This window comes from Myotis lucifugus, unplaced genomic scaffold (genome assembly GCF_000147115.1).
Source record: "Myotis lucifugus unplaced genomic scaffold, Myoluc2.0 scaffold_565, whole genome shotgun sequence".
Lineage (NCBI taxonomy): Eukaryota > Metazoa > Chordata > Mammalia > Chiroptera > Vespertilionidae > Myotis > Myotis lucifugus.
The window spans coordinates 273822-291433 of NW_005871613.1; the positions used below are offsets into that span (position 1 = coordinate 273822).

At 62.3% G+C, this 17612-nt stretch overlaps 1 protein-coding gene across 1 annotated transcript in view; it reads right to left on the minus strand.

The window, feature by feature from the left end:
* Nucleotides 1–195: 195 nt before the first annotated feature.
* The window catches only part of AK8 (adenylate kinase 8), a 22440-nt gene continuing 5023 nt past the window's right edge, over nt 196–17612 (minus strand). Inside the window, exons 2-3 of the mRNA XM_023745673.1 lie at nt 1829–1909; nt 196–442 (exon numbers count right to left, since the gene is read on the minus strand). Coding sequence (XP_023601441.1) covers nt 205–442; nt 1829–1909 — 319 coding nt within the window. The 3' untranslated portion in view covers nt 196–204. The remainder of the gene's footprint in view (nt 443–1828; nt 1910–17612) is intronic.

Consider the following 17612-nt stretch of genomic DNA (forward strand, 5'->3'; position numbering starts at 1 on the left):
ACACACACGGGGGCCTGTACCCCATACACGTTCTTATACGCCTCCCTGGAGCCCCCCCCCCACCCTGAGTGTCTCCCGGGCCGAAAACGCCGGGCCCCTCTAAGGGCCCCCGAAGGGGAGGGGGGCCCCCGGCCCCGGCCCCGCCCCCTTTTTTTTCCCGCTTGGGGCGGGGGGGGGGGGGGGGCGCCTCCGGCCCCGCTGGCCTCAGGGGACTCTCTGGGGCAGGGGGTGGGTGATCCCGCTCTCGAGGTACTCAAAGACGGTGTAGGGGTCCTGGTCCCCGTTGAGGGTGATGGCCTGCTTGTAGAACTCCTCCAGCTCCGCGGAGTTCCTGTAGAACAGGTCCATCTTGAACTTGACTTGCTCTTCGGAGTCCTTGGGGTTCTGCCGGAGACGGGCCTGGACCTCCATGGTCGGAGGCGGCTTGTATATGAGGTGGTACCTGCGAGAGAGCAGGGGACCAGGTGACCACGGTCCGCCCGGGCATCAGGGGAGGAGGGGCCTCTGTCCGACCGGGGCCGGGCTGGCCGCCGCCGCCGCCGCCGCCGCCACCAGGCATTTACTGCCACCGGCTTTGTGCGCAGCCTCGGCTGACACGGGAGCCACAGACCCGAAACCTGGTCCCGGCCCAGGGCAGAGGGAGGCCAACACCGGGACGGAATGGAACAGATGAGGTCCAAACCCGTCTTCCTTTCACTGCCTCCCTCTCCTCTCTCCCAAACACTGTTTATCCAGCATCTGCCCTGGCCTGTCACTGCCACTGACAACAGACAGACGCTACGCTGACGGAGCGCACAGCGGGACGGGGGAGGGACATTGTGACCACAGATGGGAGCGGAGATGGGGAGACCCCAGGCCACATGAAGGCCATCGCACATGACATGGGTCACCAAAGGACTGTCCCCCCGCAGCCAGGAGGGGCGCACAGATCAGACCTGTAGTTTAGGAAAATCCTGGTATTTCTTTCCTGCCCCTCCTCACTCCACTCCTGGAGTGGTCCCGCGCCAGCCGGGCTGCGCACAAAGCCGGGCAGTAAATGTCTGGGGGTGGGGGTGGTGGTGGAGGTGGGGGTGACCAGCTTGGCCCACAGTCGGACGGAGGCCCCTTCTCCCCTGCCACGTTGCCAAGAAACATGCTCCTAGTTACCGAGAAACATGCTTCTGGTTACCAAGAAACATGGTCTTGGTTACCAAGAAACGTGGTCCTGGTTGCCAAGAAACCTGGTCCTGGTTACCAAGAAACGTGGTCCTGGTTGCCAAGAAACGTGGTCCTGGTTGCCAAGAAACGTGGCCCTAGTTGCCAAGAAACGTGGCTTACCCCGGAGGATGGAAGCTTTACCCCTGTGTGACTGCAGGGCCTTGACATTGCATTCAACATGAACTGGACTGGGTCAGACTGCAGAGTAAAACTCAGAATCACCCCCGTAACCACGGGAAGGCTCAGAGGTGAACCGGTTCCCACGGGGGGGGGGGGGGGTGCAGTGTCGCTGTGAGAGCAAAGGCCCAGTGACAGGCACAGGGGACACCTGCCCGGGGCCACGGGGCCCACACTGGGGTCGCAGCTGCCGCCCGGGACAGCCGGGCGAACATCACCAGGACTGCCGAGCGCCTCGGACATTCGTTTCCTGGTTTCTCTTCCAGGAGAAGAGGGTGACCAGAGGCTGCCCTGAGGAGCTGGTGGGAAGAACCCCTTTCTAGAGGCTTCTGTCGGCAGTCACCGTGCCGCCCTGGATTTCCCGCGGAGCATCGGTCAGCCAGGCGGAGAGAGGAGGTCCCCAGGGGGCCTGGCCCGGAGCCCTGAAAGCCAAGCCCAGGGGCCTGGCACCAACCTTTCTCCGGTGACGGGATCGGTTCTCCTCAGGGTCAGCCGCTCGATGACCGAGTCTAGTGGCACGTTCAGGAAGAAGACCCTGCGGGACAGCCCAGGCCCCGGTCACAGCCTGACCCAGCCACGCCCAGTCCCTCCCTGCTGGCGTCAAAACGCCGTGGCGTGGTCTTCTTCTTCTTAAATATGTTTTTATTGATTTCAGAGAGGAAGGCAGAGAGAGAGAGAAGCATCAGTGATGAGAGAGAATCATGGATCAGCTGCCCCGTGCACGCCCCCCACTGGGGATCGAGCCACCACCCGGGCAAGTGCCCTTGACCGGGAATCGAACCGTGACCTCCTGGTTCACGGGCCGACGCTCAACCACTGAGCCACACTGACCGGGCAAACATCTTGATGTGCTCTTAAAAATCTTACCATGTGGACTATTCCATGGCTCACCTACTATGTATCTCGTGTATATATATGGTTAGTGAGTGCCTGCTGTGTGCCAGGCACTGTAGTGAGCCCCTCGCATGGAACCGAGACCAGCCATGTGGTCGTCAGCATTGCCATCCAGGCTGGACCACTGGTTTGAGCAGCTTCCATGGGGGACAACATCGGGGACAAGGAACACTCCCCGGGCACCCGGAGCCCGTTCGTTTCATTTCAGGGGAACTCGGGGAGGAGCACCCTGAGTGCGAGAACAATGCACACAAATGAGGCCCCGCCCTCGTGCTCAGCGGGAGCCTCCTCCAGCCCCCATTGCCCCAGAAGCATCAAAAGGCTGCCGTGAGGCCACGCTTTGCTGGGTCCAATTGGACGCTGGTCCCCACAGGCATTGGCCCAGCCTCCCGGGCCCAGGTGCCACCTGCTGGGCCCAGAGCAAGGACTGGCCGCAGTGTCCGGGCAGCCAGCTAGCGTGTGGGACGCACTGGGAAGAATGGGCGAGTGGCGTGGCGTGCAGTTCTGGCCCCTCCGAACTCCACCTGCTGCCTGGTCTGTCTCAGCCCAAACCCAGCCGCTGGCAGCGGGAGAACTCTGCTGACAGGCCGGGCCAGGCTGGCACCGAGCCGCCTCCCTCCCTCCCTCCCTCCCTCCCTCCCTCCCAGGAACCTCGGGCAGCAGAAGCCCTGGGGCCCGCACGCGGCCCGCTGTGCTGGTTCGGCAGGTGTTGGGGGGCCGAGTTCTCCCCCAGCGACTGGCACCAGGCACCCCTGCAGGTCCCCCGGCCCCGGGAAGTTAGACACAGACGGTTGCCTAAATGTGTTTTCTGGGGGGAATGGGTTCATGCCTCTTGTCAGATTCTCGAAGGCGCCAGCTCTCAGGAGAGGTTCTGAGTCATGTCTGTGAGGAGGCGCAGGTGGGGCTGCCCCGATGCTGCCGCTGTCCCAGCTCACAAGTGCCTCCCTGATGCTCGCTCGTCCCCGCGACTTATCGGAGTTAACTCACCCCAGATGTGGCCCATGAGTGCTGGCTCCTCCTGGGCAAGGAATCGGGGCCGGGTGCAGGCTGAGCCGAGCTGGGTCTATAGGAGGCCGCCCCCGTCCCCCCGGGACCCTCCCCCCGCACTCCCACAAGCCAGGAAGAACGGAGCCTCATTCTTGCTGGGGCTGCTAGGCCGATGCGTGGGAGCTGGGGTTGCCTGCACCGAGAGCGCCTACCTGAGGATGAAGCCCATCCCAAGAGAGCAGACAGCTGCCGAGAAAGCAGAGCGATGCTGAGAGACACTGTGTGGGGCCTGGATCAAGCTGTGCCTGAAGCCAACACACCCCTCAGTGTTCCCCCGACACGAACACACATCTCCTCTTTCGCTTACACTGACGGGAGCTGGGTTTCTGTGTCGTTAGACGGACACTCGTCTCTCCGGTGCCAGTCACTCTGGGAAACGCGGGAGCTTTCGAAGAACGGGATTCCCTGGGCCCTGCTCTCTTCCAGGCCAGCGGCTCCCCCGCCTCTCCGCTCCCTCTCGCTGTGCCAGGCTGTTTGCTGAGGTTTGCTCTGCCCAGTGGCCGGGAAGCCCCTCACGGGGACCCCAGGGAAGCTGCAGCCGCGGCCAGGCCATCCACAGAGAACAGAGCGGGGGCCATGGGGGCGGGCGGGAGCCCCGGAAACCCCCTCCTTCCCAGCACGGCCTCGATGATGTCGCTCACACGCGCTGTAAAATAACAGCCACCAAATCGGACCAGCGAGATGGGGGCGCGTCTGAATGCGGGGAGCAGAGGCGTTCCCACGCTTTCACCCCTTACCCTGCGAACGCGGCCCACATTGCACCCCTGGAACACGCAAGGCCGAGCAGCAGCACCCCGCAGCCGGCGCCCAGAGCCCAGCAGGGAGGAAGCCACTTTCCAACCCCATAATGGATGCTGCTCCATGAACACGCCCGAGGGAAGGATTCCTAACCCAGCGCACCAAGCCCCTCCCTGCCGCCCCCCGCGCCCCCGTGAGTCAAGGGAAAGGCTAGGGACAGAGTGGGATCAGAAGGCGGAGGACACCAACTTGGTTCTGGAGACGCCGGGACAGCCTCGCTGGGGAGGAGCTGGGCCCCACGCAGGGACCTCTGATTAGGCAGGCGCGGTGCACGGTGCACAGCGAGTTGGGCCCAGGGCACTGCTGCAGCTCCACGCAGACACACTGCCCCGCCAGCCCCACCCGCCCCAACAAAGGGGGCAGCACAATGCAATGGAGAAAACGTGGGGGTTTTTTTCACCCAAAAGTGTAATAATGCAAATAATGACGAGGATAATAACCTCAGACCCCTGCGTAAGCGTCTCTGTTTAAAGTCGTCATAAAGTTGCTGCCTCCTTCCCCCTAGGAAGAAAGAGAACCCTTCTGCCACTCAGACACTCCCAGGCACCCGGACCTGTGTGAGATGGTGACCCGCCTCCCAGCCTCGCCAGGGACTCTGTCAGCTCCGTGACAACCGCAGGAGTTCAGCCACCGGCCATCGTCCGCCAGCTAGAAGCGGCTGTGATGGTGCATGTGATGTGTGCCCTTGACTGGGCCACAGGCTTCCCAGATCTGTGGTCAGACATGATCTGGGCGTGTCTGTGTTTCGGGGTGAGGTGAACATGTAAACCAGGAGCCGGAACGAAGCAGGTTGCCCTACCCACGTGGGGGGGCCTCGCCCAGTCAGTCGGAGGCCTGGGTGCGAGCGCTTTTCCTCCTGGTGGCCTTCGAGCTGGGACACTGGTTTTGTCCGGCCTGAGCCTCACAGGCCTCGGGCTCTCCCTGGGTGTCAGCCTGCCGCCCCGGACAGAACCACACCGGCTCTCCTGCCGCCAGCCACTCGAGCAAGCACGGCACGGGCGCATGTCATCCTGCTTAACCCCTGTGAGACGCACGTGGCCCAGGCCCTGGGGTCACGCCACTTCAAGGACGGGAATCGGAGCCCAGGAGGTGACGGTGCCTCGGGCTGGGCTCCAGGCCGCTGACGGCGCCGCCTCGGCTGCCCGGCCGCCTTCTTGTGAGGAAACGGATCCGCTTCGCTCCCTGCAGTGGTCCCAGCAGCTCTGGAGAGCGAGTGGGGCGGGGTGGGAGGGCTGGCACCCTGTATGCACCCCCATCCTCAAGGCTCGCTGGACCCACTCAGACCAGAGCCGCCACCCCACCCTGACCTCCATCACCTCAGACGCACCTGGCGCCCGGGCTGGGACCCCTCCCTGTTCACGTCTCTGGGTTCAAGGTAAATGACACGGATTCCAAAAGAGCCTTCATCCCCACGGCCGGCCGCTGCCCTGCGAGGGAGCCGCCACGAGCTGGCCAAAGCCACGGGGTAATTCCGCCAGCACTGGGTTCAGTCCTCACGTAAATACCGCAGCGGCACCTCGAAGGGTTTCGTTCCGGGTTAAGGAGAGAACAGACGCAGGCGGGGGGCAGTGCTGTTCCCCGACGAAGCGCCCACCGAGCCTGTCGCTGCCCAGGTGTCGGGGAGCGGTCACTCCCCTTCCACCGACGGGAGGGCGAAGGCCCGTCCGCCTCCAGCCTCAGGTTCCGCTCCCCCTCGGAAAACCGAGTCTGATTCAATATGGATGACCGGCGGCATTAATTAAAGGGGCAAAGTCCGTTAAGAGAACCCCCGATATGCTGACCGTGTCTCCGGGAATCTGGGAAAGTTCACAATCAAGTGTGTAAATATTCTAAAAAAGGGTCCTGAATATTTTATGAATATTTGTCATAAAACAGAAATAATAACCACTGTGCAGAGCTATTAGAATTAATATTTATGCTGCCCGCCATGAAATATTCATGGGGACGGAGAGAGGGGGGCCGTAAGACAAGAATTAATTTACACCGGGCTCGGTTTACCCGCTGGCTTGATGTTTAAAGACGGTTGACAAGCCTCCGCATGAATCCGCCAGTCACTTCCCGCCACGGGTGGAGCGGAGCGGGGACGGGTCCGGGCTGCTGACAGCTCGCAGATTGAGTTTCTGACAGCCCTTAAAGCCCTAAACGGCCCCCACCTTTCTTCCCTTCTTCCATGGCCCCGGGCGCTCTGTTCTGCCACCGTTCAGCCGGGCTCCCCCTCCGTCTGCGGAAATTAAGGAATTAATGAGCGCGGGCGCCTTACGCCGGGGCCCTGTGAATGTTTACAGGCGATTAAATTATAATGCGGGCGGCTGTATAATTCATGAACCAATTAAAGGAAGTGTTCGTTGATTTGATGGGATGAGGACGAACAAAATGCATTTAACTAATGGGAGCCGCGGGCGGCGGCCGGCCTCGCTCTCGGATGACGGGCTAATTGCGCCCTTTACGGGGCTGTCACCGATAGCCATGCATATTTCATTGTCCTCAAAGACCTCGGCCGCGTGCCCGTGAAAGGCTGTGATACGGAGAGGCCGGGCCAAACTTGGCTGTAGTTACCGTGGCCGCTGTGGCCGGCGCGGCTGGGAGGCCGAGCGGCGTCGGGTGTCCGGGCCATTAGGTGATTAAACCGGCTCCGTGTCCACAGGCGTTTGTTTTACCAACGACCCCGGGTGGTGCTTCGGGGAGGAGGGAGGGGACGCGAAGCCCCCCACGGGTCCAGGTGCAGGAGCCTGGAGTCGCCCCAGGCCCGACTCTCCCTCCTAACGAGCGAGCGCCTCGCTCAGGGCTGCATTAAACGCTGTCAGTAACAAACTCGGGCCCAAGCGCGAAGCTCTGCCCGCGCCCCTTGGTGTGCGTGGAAGGGGGTCAGAGAAGACGAACTGCCCATGGAGATCGCCCCGGAGCTCGGGAGACCGAGCAGCTCCCACGAGGCTGCGGGGACGGCCCACTCCCAGCAGAGCCGCGAGGCCTCTGGCTCAGAGGAATGGCACCTCGGTAGCAACAATCCCGCTTTTCCCAGCTCCTCCCAGACGGGCAGAGCCCGGCGTCTGACCTCACGGGCCCGCCGACCAGCCAGGGCTCTGAAACACTTCCTCTCCCCCCTCTGGCTTCTCACAGGAACTAAACACACGCACGCACACACATACACACACGCACACACACGCACACACACGCCACAAACCCCGGGGTTACCCTCTCCGACCCCCGGGGGCGCCTCTCCGACCCCCGGGGGCACCCGCTCTCGCACGCAGAGCTGTGAGGAGGGCCTGGCCCGTCTCTAAGGGGGGGGTGGGGCGGGGTGGCCACAGGTGGTGGAGATTAAAAGAACGAACCAGGTGCCTAGCATTTGCTCTGTAGTGATCGCCCAAGTGAGTCCGGCCAATGTCATCATCACGTGACATTCGAGCCGTCAACGTGCGCCGTTAGGAGGCTTTTCTCCTCCACGAATGTGCGAGCGGCTCCACCCCAACTGCATGCTGGGCGCTGGCGGCCGGTGGCATCTCCGAGCGGGCCCTCCTGTGCCAGGCACAAGGCCTCTGACCAGACCCGGGAGGGAGAGGGCCAGGAGCTCAGGGACCTGGGTGAGAGGAGTGCCCCGTCGGGGTGGAGAAGGTCGAGCAGACGAGCAGAAGGAAGTTAGCTGGACCTGAAATCGCTCCCCGGGCCCACGACCAGCACCGGGCCGCCCGGCAGCACTCGGTGCACCCAGTGCACTCGGGCTCAAGGTAGAAGCACCCGTTCTCAGGCCCTCACAGCACGGTGCGCGGTCAACACCGGTATTCTCAGCGCAAAGATGGGGAAACTGAGGCTGGGCACCTTGGTTCAGGAATTCCCCCTCGGCCAATGCTTGTGCGTGTGCACAGACACCCAGGGCGAGTTCCCGTGGCTGAGTCACTCGTGACGGCAAAATCGGGCACAGCGTGAAGGCCGGCGTCACGGCAAACCCACGTCCGCAGCTCCCAGGGAAGGAGGGAGGGAGGGAGGTGCAGGTGCCAGCGGGAAGGGGCGTCCCGCACACGGCCTCACAGCAGCAGGCGTCCGGCCGCCAGCCGCCTGTGGGAGCAGTCCCGCTGGAGGGAGGAAGCCAGGCTGGGGGAGGGCCAGGGAGGTGAAGCGGCGTCTCAATTCCTGTCGGGGTTTTCCAGTGAGAATGTTCTTTCTACAATGAAGAAAACACTAATGGTGGAGCCACAAGAAACGGGTTACTTTGGGAAAGGAAAGGTGGGCCACCGGGGAGGAGCGAGGGCGAGACCACCCGTGTGTGGACCGTTCCTCCCGCCCAGGCCGCAGCCGCCTGGGTGCCCAGGTGCACGAGGGGCCCGGTGAGCAGTGAGTAGCTCAGTGCAAACCAATGCCTCTGGTTTTCATTCGTTCGTCCAGCAGATATTTACCCAGCACCCCTCAGTCCGAGCCCCCCGCTGTCCAGGCCTGGCCTGGCGCGGAGTGAGCCAGACACGCCCCTCACATGTGCACACGCCGGGACACATGTGGACAGAGATGACCTGTCCTGGGTGCTGGGGTGACCCCACCGGTGAAGGCCTGGACGAAGTCAGGGAAGACCCGCTCGCAGCCCGCACAGGGAGGAGACGCCGGAGCGGTAAATGTGAGGTGGGCCAGGCAGGCGAGGAGCGGCCTGCTGTCTCGGGCGGGTAATGTTCTGATGAAACGGCTGTCCTTGGCCAGCCCATGAACCGCAATGTTTGCTGTGGGTGCGTGCAGGCTTCTGGGGGGGCTGGGCTCCTGGGCCCCACGTGTGCCCCCCAGACCTGGCCTCTCCCCGACCTGCCCTCACGGCCTATCGGCCTCCACCAGCTTCATTTCCTCCACGCTTCGTTCTCTCCGGCGTGGAGGCCCCAGAGGCCACAGCAGACACCTTGGCGACCTCCCAGTGCCCTTCGGACGACTTCCCAGAAGCCCCTGGTGCGGGCCGTCCCTCTGAGCTCCGGCCCAGGAAGGCCCCGCTCCGGGCCTCCCCGAATATCCACCGGCAGCCCCTACTGGTGGGCGAGCACACACACAGGTGCAGGTTCTGCCGTGTAACGTAGTCTGCACCTGGTCATGCACGGTCCTACCCACGTGAGTCCTGCCCACAGTCCTGCTCCCTCAGCCCCCCGCCCCCCGCGTCCTGCACCTCAGGTGCGGCTGCAGCCAGACACACGCTGCTCGTGGAAGTCGGGCACGAATTGCACCTGGACTTGAACGATTGCCGTTGGAGGACACTGCATTGGAGGGATGAGGGACGCCGGCCCCGGGAGGCTTCGCGGGCCAGCCCGGGGCGTGCCGGTGCCAGAAGCGCACTCCCCTGATCGGCCCTGCAGAGGCGCCGGCTAAACTGTTTATCTGCTTGTGCTCCGGGTTAAACTTCTGAGGTGAACCGACCTCGGAGTGAAACCGGAGCTTCCAGATAAGGTCTTCCCGCACCCTCGCCTGGGACACCGGCTGCAATCTAAGACCCGGGGTTCGATAGTGGTCTGTGGATTAAGCCTATCATTCGTGCAGAAGCCTAGCAGCCCAGTGGGAGCGACCAAGCCTCCCCCCCGCGGTAACCCGGAGCCCGGGGGGAGGGGAAAGAGGCTGCGAGCCGCCCGCCGGCCCTGCCTGGATCCCATGTGGTGCCCAGGGATGTGACACAGTGTCTGTGGTTAAGGTCCCTTTTTAGAGTCTCTCTGACGACGTCAGCCTGCACATACCACAGTGGTACCCCGGATGGTCTCTGATATCACAGTGTTTAACGGCCCACATGCTCTAACCTTTCTACAGGAAGTGGATCCCCGTGGAATGAAATGTTGGAAATATGCAGGACAACAACCCCACCCTGCCCGGGCTCTCTGACCAGCTCCGGGGGCTCCGGGGCCTGGCCGTGCAGATGACGGGCGGCGCTGGGTGTCAGGGTCATCCTGAGCCTTCCCCACCTCCCCGCCCCCCCACTACCACCACCCTGTGCTGCCCGGAGACGCCTGGCGTCCTGCTGCCCGGCCGATGGCTCTTCCTCCCACCGACCCAGGCTGGCTCCTCTCGTCCCCCGAGCCTCAGCCTCCAAGGCTTCCTCAGAGGTGCCTTCCCCGGCCACCGGGCCTGCCGCTCAGCCGTCTCCACCAGCCCAGGAACTCGGGCCTCCCCACGGAGCACCCTGTCCTCCTCCCCTGGGAACCTTCTGTTCGGGCTGGACCCGGGGTCTGGGCCAGTGCCTGGCAAGGAGCAGCCGGCCACAAACACGGGTGGGAGGGACCATCCACGTGGGAGGCCTCCCCCCACTGCCAGGAGCAGCAGCTGCCGCCAGGGCTCCGGCTGAGCACCCTGCGTGGGAGCCGCTCGGCATTCCCACGAGGAAGGAGCGGGTCATTCTTCGCCTGTTAGTGATGAGGAGGCCGACGTTCAGAGAGGCACGTCCCCCCCTAGGTTGCCCCCCAGTGAGGGCTCACCCCGCCGGTCCTGGGCCTTCATCGTGCCCTGCATCGCCAGCACGCCCACCAGTGCCCTGCAGGACCAGGGCGTGTGGGCAGCAGGCACAGCCCCTCCGCCTGGCCCCATGGCATGGCCCCACAGTTCCTGTCTGGAAGGGCCTGGGCAGTGCCCGCTTAGCCACGCTCACGGGACGTGTCTGCAGCCGCGCAGTCAGCTTAGCGGGTGGAGCGGAGTCCATGGAGGGGCTGAGGCCTCCTCGAACCCGCCCCCGCCCCTGCACACCCCTGGTAGGAAGGGGCCCTCGGGCGTGGGCCCGGCAGGCGGCTCCAGGCCATGCTCGTGTGCTGCCGGGGGCTGGCGGTCACCAGGCAGTCTGAATGGTACGTCCTCCTCACACAGGACCGCCGAGCCTGGCACGTTTCCACCACCAGGCACCGGACAAGCGGTCGAACTCAGTCTGAGCCCAGAGCTCCCCAGGGCCGCTCTCCCCAAGGCCCGCTCGGCGGGGACCACAGCGACGGCGGGCCGCCCCTCGTTCCGCTGGGGCGCGGCCTCGGAAGGCCTTCCTTTCACGATGGGCCTCCGTGTTCCTAAGCTGCCACACGTGAGGCTCGGAGCAGGGAACACGGAAATGCTGTCATTGCCTAAATGCTCAACATGAAAACCCAAAAGTACCTGCCGGGGCAGCACAACCGTTCTCGAAAGAAAACACATTTTATTTTATTTTTTGTTGTTAATCCTCCCCTGAGGATATATTTTTCCATTGATCTTTACAGAGAGTGGAAGGAAGAGGGAGAGATGGAGAGAGAGAAACATTGATGTGAGAGAGACACACGGATTGGCTGCCTCCTGCACATGCCCTGACCAGGGCCAGGCATCAAGCCTGCAACCCAGGTCTGTGCCCTTGACTGAAACCAAACCGGGACCTTCAGTCTGAGGCCAACGCTCTATCCACTGAGCCACGCCAGCCCAGCTTTCGGGGCATCTTTTAAATCCACCCAAGAGAAAATATGCTCTAAAACTCGAGTTTCTCAATGCCAAACATTTCCACAGCGTGAGCATGAGCGTGTGCGTGTGAGCGTGTGCATGTGAGCCTGAGTGTGAATGTGTGTGTGTGAATGTGAGCATGTGCGTGTGAACGTGAACGTGTGAGCGTGCGCATGAGCATGAGCGTGAGCATGTATATATGTGTGAGTCAGCTGAACCTGCCACCAGGTTCAGCAATGCCAGCGCCACTAAGAGTAAACGCACCTCCAGCCCAGGGCCCACTAAGAATAAAACGCCTCCAGCCCAGCGCGCCACACCCATTTCAGCCTGGAGAGACCGTCAGTGCGGGAGCTGGGCCCCCAGACGCTCACCCGTGCTGTCTGCCAAAGGAAAGGAAGAAAACAGGGCCTGGCTGAAGGAGCCGTGAAAAGGGTAGAGTAGCCCTGCTGGGGTTGGCTCAGGGTTGAGCATCAACCTATGAACCAGGAGGTCACAGTTTGATTCCCGGTCAGGGCACAGGCCCAGGTTGTGGGCTCGATCCCCAGTGTGGGACGTGCAGGAGGCAGCCGATCAGTGATTCTCTCTCATCATTGATGTTTCCCTCTCTCTCTCTCTCTCTCTCTCTCTCTCTCTCTCTCTCTCTCTCCCTTCCTCTCTGAAATCAATAAAAAATATATTTAAAAATAAATAAATACATACATACATAAAATGGCCCTTCAGGGTGACCACGGGCTCACCTCCACCACAGCCAGTGCCGGACGGAAAACTCGGCGGAGCAGCCGTCTCGCATTTCTTCCGAAGCCCAGCCTTCCGGCCACGGCCACTCGCCAGTCCGCCCGGTAATCGGATCGCCGTTAATGAATGAAGCTGTCAGGTGAACTGTCCTCCCCGGTCATTAGGATCCGCTCAGAAAGAGAATCCTGCCATCGCCACCCCATCCGCCCCGGCCTGCGGCTCAATTAACTTAATGCTATGCAAATGAGGGCTCTTCTCATCATTAGCTGCTGGTCCACGCACGTTAATCGCATAATCGGGCCTTCAGCAGGGTAATTAGACACGATTGCGCCCATTAGTCTTACAAGGCTAATGATTGCCGGGAGGAGACGGGACGCTCCACGGAGGAGGGGCACCTGGTTAATGCAAAGGGGACAGAGCAGGGGCAGGTACCAGGGCGGTCACGGCCCAGTGTCCCTGTCCGCCCGGGGCCCGCCGGGGAAGGGAAGGGGGCCCAGGAAGGCCTCAGGATGCCAGGAGGGAGAAGAGCAAAACAAACAGGACAAGGCCAGTCTGGGGCCAGGAGGCCCGGCTCTGCCCCGCCACTCACAGGGCAACGCAGGTGGCCCGGTCCCCTAGGGCCTCGGGTTCTCCCTGTGCGAACTGCACGAGGCCTCCAGGCCTCCTGGGTGTGACTCCCATGGATTTGAATCTCGGAATGAAGAAAGGAAGGCCTGGCCGGGGCCAGGGCAGGAGAGGTGCTGGAGAGGCCAGGCCCCTGGGCACCCTCCCTGGAAGGCTCGTGGGCAGGCACGAGGGGCGGCTGAGACGCCCATGAGGACGCTGCTTCGGTTGCTCGGCTGCCACAGCGGGTGCCACGCACCGTTATGAGCTGAATCCCTCCAAGGCCCCCATGAAGGCTGAGCCAGCTCCCCCACGCACCGGGCGCCGGGCCTGGGCACGGGCCTTGGACGGCGCGGCAGTTAAAACGAGGCCCTCGGGTAGGCCCTGGCCAGTCTGACTGGGGTGTTACAGGAGCAGGAAATGTGGGTGCTCAGGGGCACCCGGGGCGTGTGCACGGAGGAAAGTCCTGAGAGGCGCCAGGGCGGTGTCCACGAGCCACACAGAGCGGCGCAGCCCTGTCCACACGGCACGTGGATCCAGCCTGCAGAGCTGCGCGAGATGCGTATCAGCCGCTCCAGCCGCCGGCCGGGGGCACTTTGCTGTGGCCGCTGAGCTGACTAAGCCATTGCTGAGAGGCCTCTCGATCTCTGCCCAACGGGGCGCTGGCGGCCCCCCGGGCCCCTCCCCCCACCTCCTCCCGGCTGCGGCATAAACAGGAGTCCTCCCCAGGCCGCCTTCCTCACCGCCTGTCTGTCCTCAGACATACAGACCCTCAGCCCTGCAGGCCGTTTGAGGCCAGGGAGACGGTCCTCGCCTGGATGCTTGCCCACGTCCCCCACGGCCTCCCTGCGTCCCCCTGTCCCCCTGCCTACAGTCCACCCTCCACCCAGAGCCTGAGCAGGCCCTGTTTATGTTTAGAGAGAGAGGAAAGAGAGGGAGGAAAGGGGAGAGAGGGAGAGGGACAGAGAGAGAGGGAAGGAGGGGCCACGCCAGCGGAGTGTGAGCCGCTGTCCACTCACCCGCTTCCCACCACAAGGACCTTGTGTAAGGCCCGTGAGCGAGAAGCATCAGGGAAGGCTCCCTGGAGGAGGTGGTGCACCAGGCCTGGCAGGTCTTCTCTGGACCCTGCAGTCCGTTCCTCAGACCTAGGACCCACGCTCCATGAGGCCCAGGCCCGGGAGAGAAGGAGAGGCGGTGCTGGAGCCCCCGACGGAGGGCCTGCCCTGCAGCCACGAGGGGCAGCACCCACCTTGGGGTGGGGGGTCTGGCATCTGCAGAAACCTCAATGCCAGCGAGGAGGCCCTGCCCAGGGGGTGGCAGCCTCAGAACAGGCAGAGCGGGCCTTCCCCCGGCGGCTGGCTTTTTAGGAAAGCTGTTCTCCTTACAACTTCCCGTGGCGCCAGGAGGGGCGCTCCCCGTGTGCAGCCGCCCACCCTCAGGGGCCCGAGCGTGGAGGGCGCGGTGCAGGGCCTGACTCGTGCCCCCGAGGAGGATGGGAAATTGAAGGGCGCGCCGGTGTGTCCAGCGTCGCTTGTGGGTAAAGAAAAACAAATAGGGATTCTCCAAGTCATCTCGCATCTCCGCCCTCCTGCCTTTCTCGGGGAAATGAATTTACGTTACCGCCGAGCCTCGCACCTGCCAAAGCGGGGGGCGCCTCCATCAGAGCGGGACTCAAATGCCAGCTCCCGGGGCTGCGGGCTGGGAAAGGCCACCTGTCAGTCTCCAGCGCGGCTGGGGATTGCGGCGTCTGATCGCCGTGGGGGAGGGTGTGCCCCTTGCCGTGTCTCACTCCCTGTGGGCTTAGGCCCACCTGGTGCGGGCCGGGCAGACCCACTGGGCCCCATGGGAGCTTAAGAGTCTGTGGGGAGAAGGGAGTTGAGACCAGAGAGCCTTGAAGGGCGAGAGGGAGGCGGCAGGGGGGGAATTGCTGGCTGCGGGTTATCAGACCTAGAACAGGGGGTCGCTTTCTCCCCAAGCACACGTGGACCGAGTGTGCCAAGAGCGGGGGTGAGTGGGGCCAGGGTCTGCCTATCCCAGTGATGGCGAACCTTTTGAGCTCGGTATGTCAGCATTTTGAAAAACCCTAACTTAACTCTGTGCCGTGTCACATATAGAAATTTTTTGATATTTGCAACCATAGTAAAACAAAGACTTATATTTTTGATATTTATTTTATATATTTAAATGCCATTTAACAAAGAAAAATCAACCCAAAAAAATGAGTTCACGTGTCACCTCTGACACGCGTGTCATAGGTTCGCCATCACTGGCCTAGACCGTTAGAGACGGCAGGAAAGTCAGACCCACACGGCAGGCGGGACGGGTGCTCTCGGAAAACTGAGTAAAAATGTAAAATGGCTAATAAGTAAACTGAGGTTCGGTATGCGCCAGTGAGGCTGATCGTGTCGGCCCTTAACGAACCAAACTGCACCAGGAAGACACCATGCAAGTCCCTTGTTGGATGTGGGCCGGTGTCTTCCTAAGGACTAGACTCGCAGAGCCCACACAGACCCCACACCGAGCGGCCCCCAGTCCCAGCTGCCGGCTGGGCCAGCGGGCGAAGCCTGGGGGCGGCTCGCTCCCGCAGTTCACGGCCCTTTGTGCCGAGAGCCGCGCACACTTCCTGCCACGGCTGCAGGAGGGGCTCTCCAGCTCCCACAGGCGGGCGGCCCACCCATCACCCCGCCGCCCGCAGTGCTCCCCCCGGAAGAGCAGCGCCCACCACCCCGTCCGCACACATCAGCCTCGCCGGCTCCTCTTGCACAAACATTGGAAACGGGTGGTAAAATGTCACCAGTCCCCAGGCCAGAGAAAGGGGGGACCCGTCCCTTTCCTACCTCAGCACTTATTTACAGAAAGATTAAAACACCACAGCTCCGCAGCGTGGGCTGCAGGCCTTCACCACCATCCGGGCCGCTCCACCCTTCCTGACCCCAGGCTGTGACCCCGCCACCCGTCCCACCCACTGCCCAGGGGGCGGCCAGTCCCCATCCCCAGCTCCATCAGAGCACAGCCCAGGCTCTCAGAGGGGGCGGCCAGCAGCGGGTGCTGTCACCAGCAGGCAGCGTGCTGGAGACCAGCCAGTCTTGAGCTCAGGGCTAGTCACTCCACCCTCCTCGGGCACTGGGCTAAGCCCCGAATCCACTCCGTCACGGACTCCCGCGCTCTGTGGGGTCAGCCCCTCTGCCCTGGGACCCCCGAAATTATTTAAATTGGCCGATCCACAGGAGCCCGCAGAGCCCAGGCTGCCCCACCCTTGCCTTGCACATCCCACTATGACCCACCCCAGGGTGCAGCTCCCACCTGGCCCCGCCTGCCAGCCGCCTCGTCCCAAACTGTGAGTGACTCCTCTGCCATCTCTCCCAGGGTCTCTGTGACGCCTCCCCCATCACCACAATCTTGAACTCATAAAACAGCACGGATGCCCTGGCTGGTGTGGTTCAGTGGACAGAGCATCGGCCTGCAGACCATAGGGTCCTGGGTTCGATTCCAATCAAGGCCACGTCCCTCGGCTGCAGGCTCCTGGCCCTGGCACGTGCAGGAGGCAACCAATTGATGTGTTTCTCTCACATCAATATTTCTGTCTTTCCCTCTCTCACTCGCTCTAAAAATCAATGGAAAAATTGGGTGAGGATTAAAAATAATAATAAATAAATAGAGACAACTGTCCCTTTAAAAATAATAATAATCTACACTAATAAAAGAGAAAGATGCAAATTTACCGTACCTTCGCAATGCCCACCAGCCAATCAGGAGTGAGTATGCAAATTAACCTCATCGCCTCCGTGGAGACTGACAGCAGGTAGGAGGCAGCTCCCAGCATGGCCTGCTTGGCAGTCGCTGTGGCGTGGAGCAGGCAGGCCCCGCAGAGAGCAGAGAACCCTGGGGAGTGGGCCTAAGCCGTCAGTAGGACATCCCCTGAGGGCTCCCAGATTGGAGAGGGTGCAGGTCAGGCTGAGGGACACACACACACACACACACACACACACACACACAGACGCACGAATTTCGTGCACCGGGCCTCTAGTAAATAAATAAAACAGCAGGGACAGGTGATGGAGATGTCTCATCTTTCCAGGACTGGGTTCCACTCCAGCCCCAAGATTTCCCTGTTTTCCTGGCTCCGTGGCATCCTGACAACAGTGCAACTTTCTTCGTCTGTTTGCAGAATCTTTCTTCTGCCCACGTGTCACCAGGTGAATGGAACCGCCTTCCTGCGACCAGAGGGCAGCCACCTGCTCAAAGCAGCTGAGGGCCAGCCTGGCCATAGAGCCGGGCGACTGGTATTGGGCAGGATGGGCCAGCCCTCCTCCCCCAGAAGCCTGGGCTGCACACAGGCATGGAGCGGCACGGACAGGCACAGAGCTGTACAGACAGGCACGGAGCGGCACGGACAGGCACAGAGCTGCACGGACAGGCACAGAGCTGTACAGACAGGCACAGAGCTGCACGGACAGGCACGGAGCGGCAAGGACAGGCACGGAGCTGCACAGACAGGCACAGAGCTGCACGGACAGGCACAGAGCTGCACGGACAGGCATAGAGCTATACAGACAGGCACAGAGCGGCACGGACAGGAACGGAGCGGCATGGAAAGGCACGGAGCTGCACGGACAGGCACAGAGCGGCACGGACAGGCACGGAGCTGTACAGACAGGCACAGAGCGGCACGGACAGGCATAGAGCTATACAGACAGGCACAGAGCGGCACGGACAGGCACAGAGCAGCACGGACAGGAACGAAGCGGCATGGAAAGGCACGGAGCTGC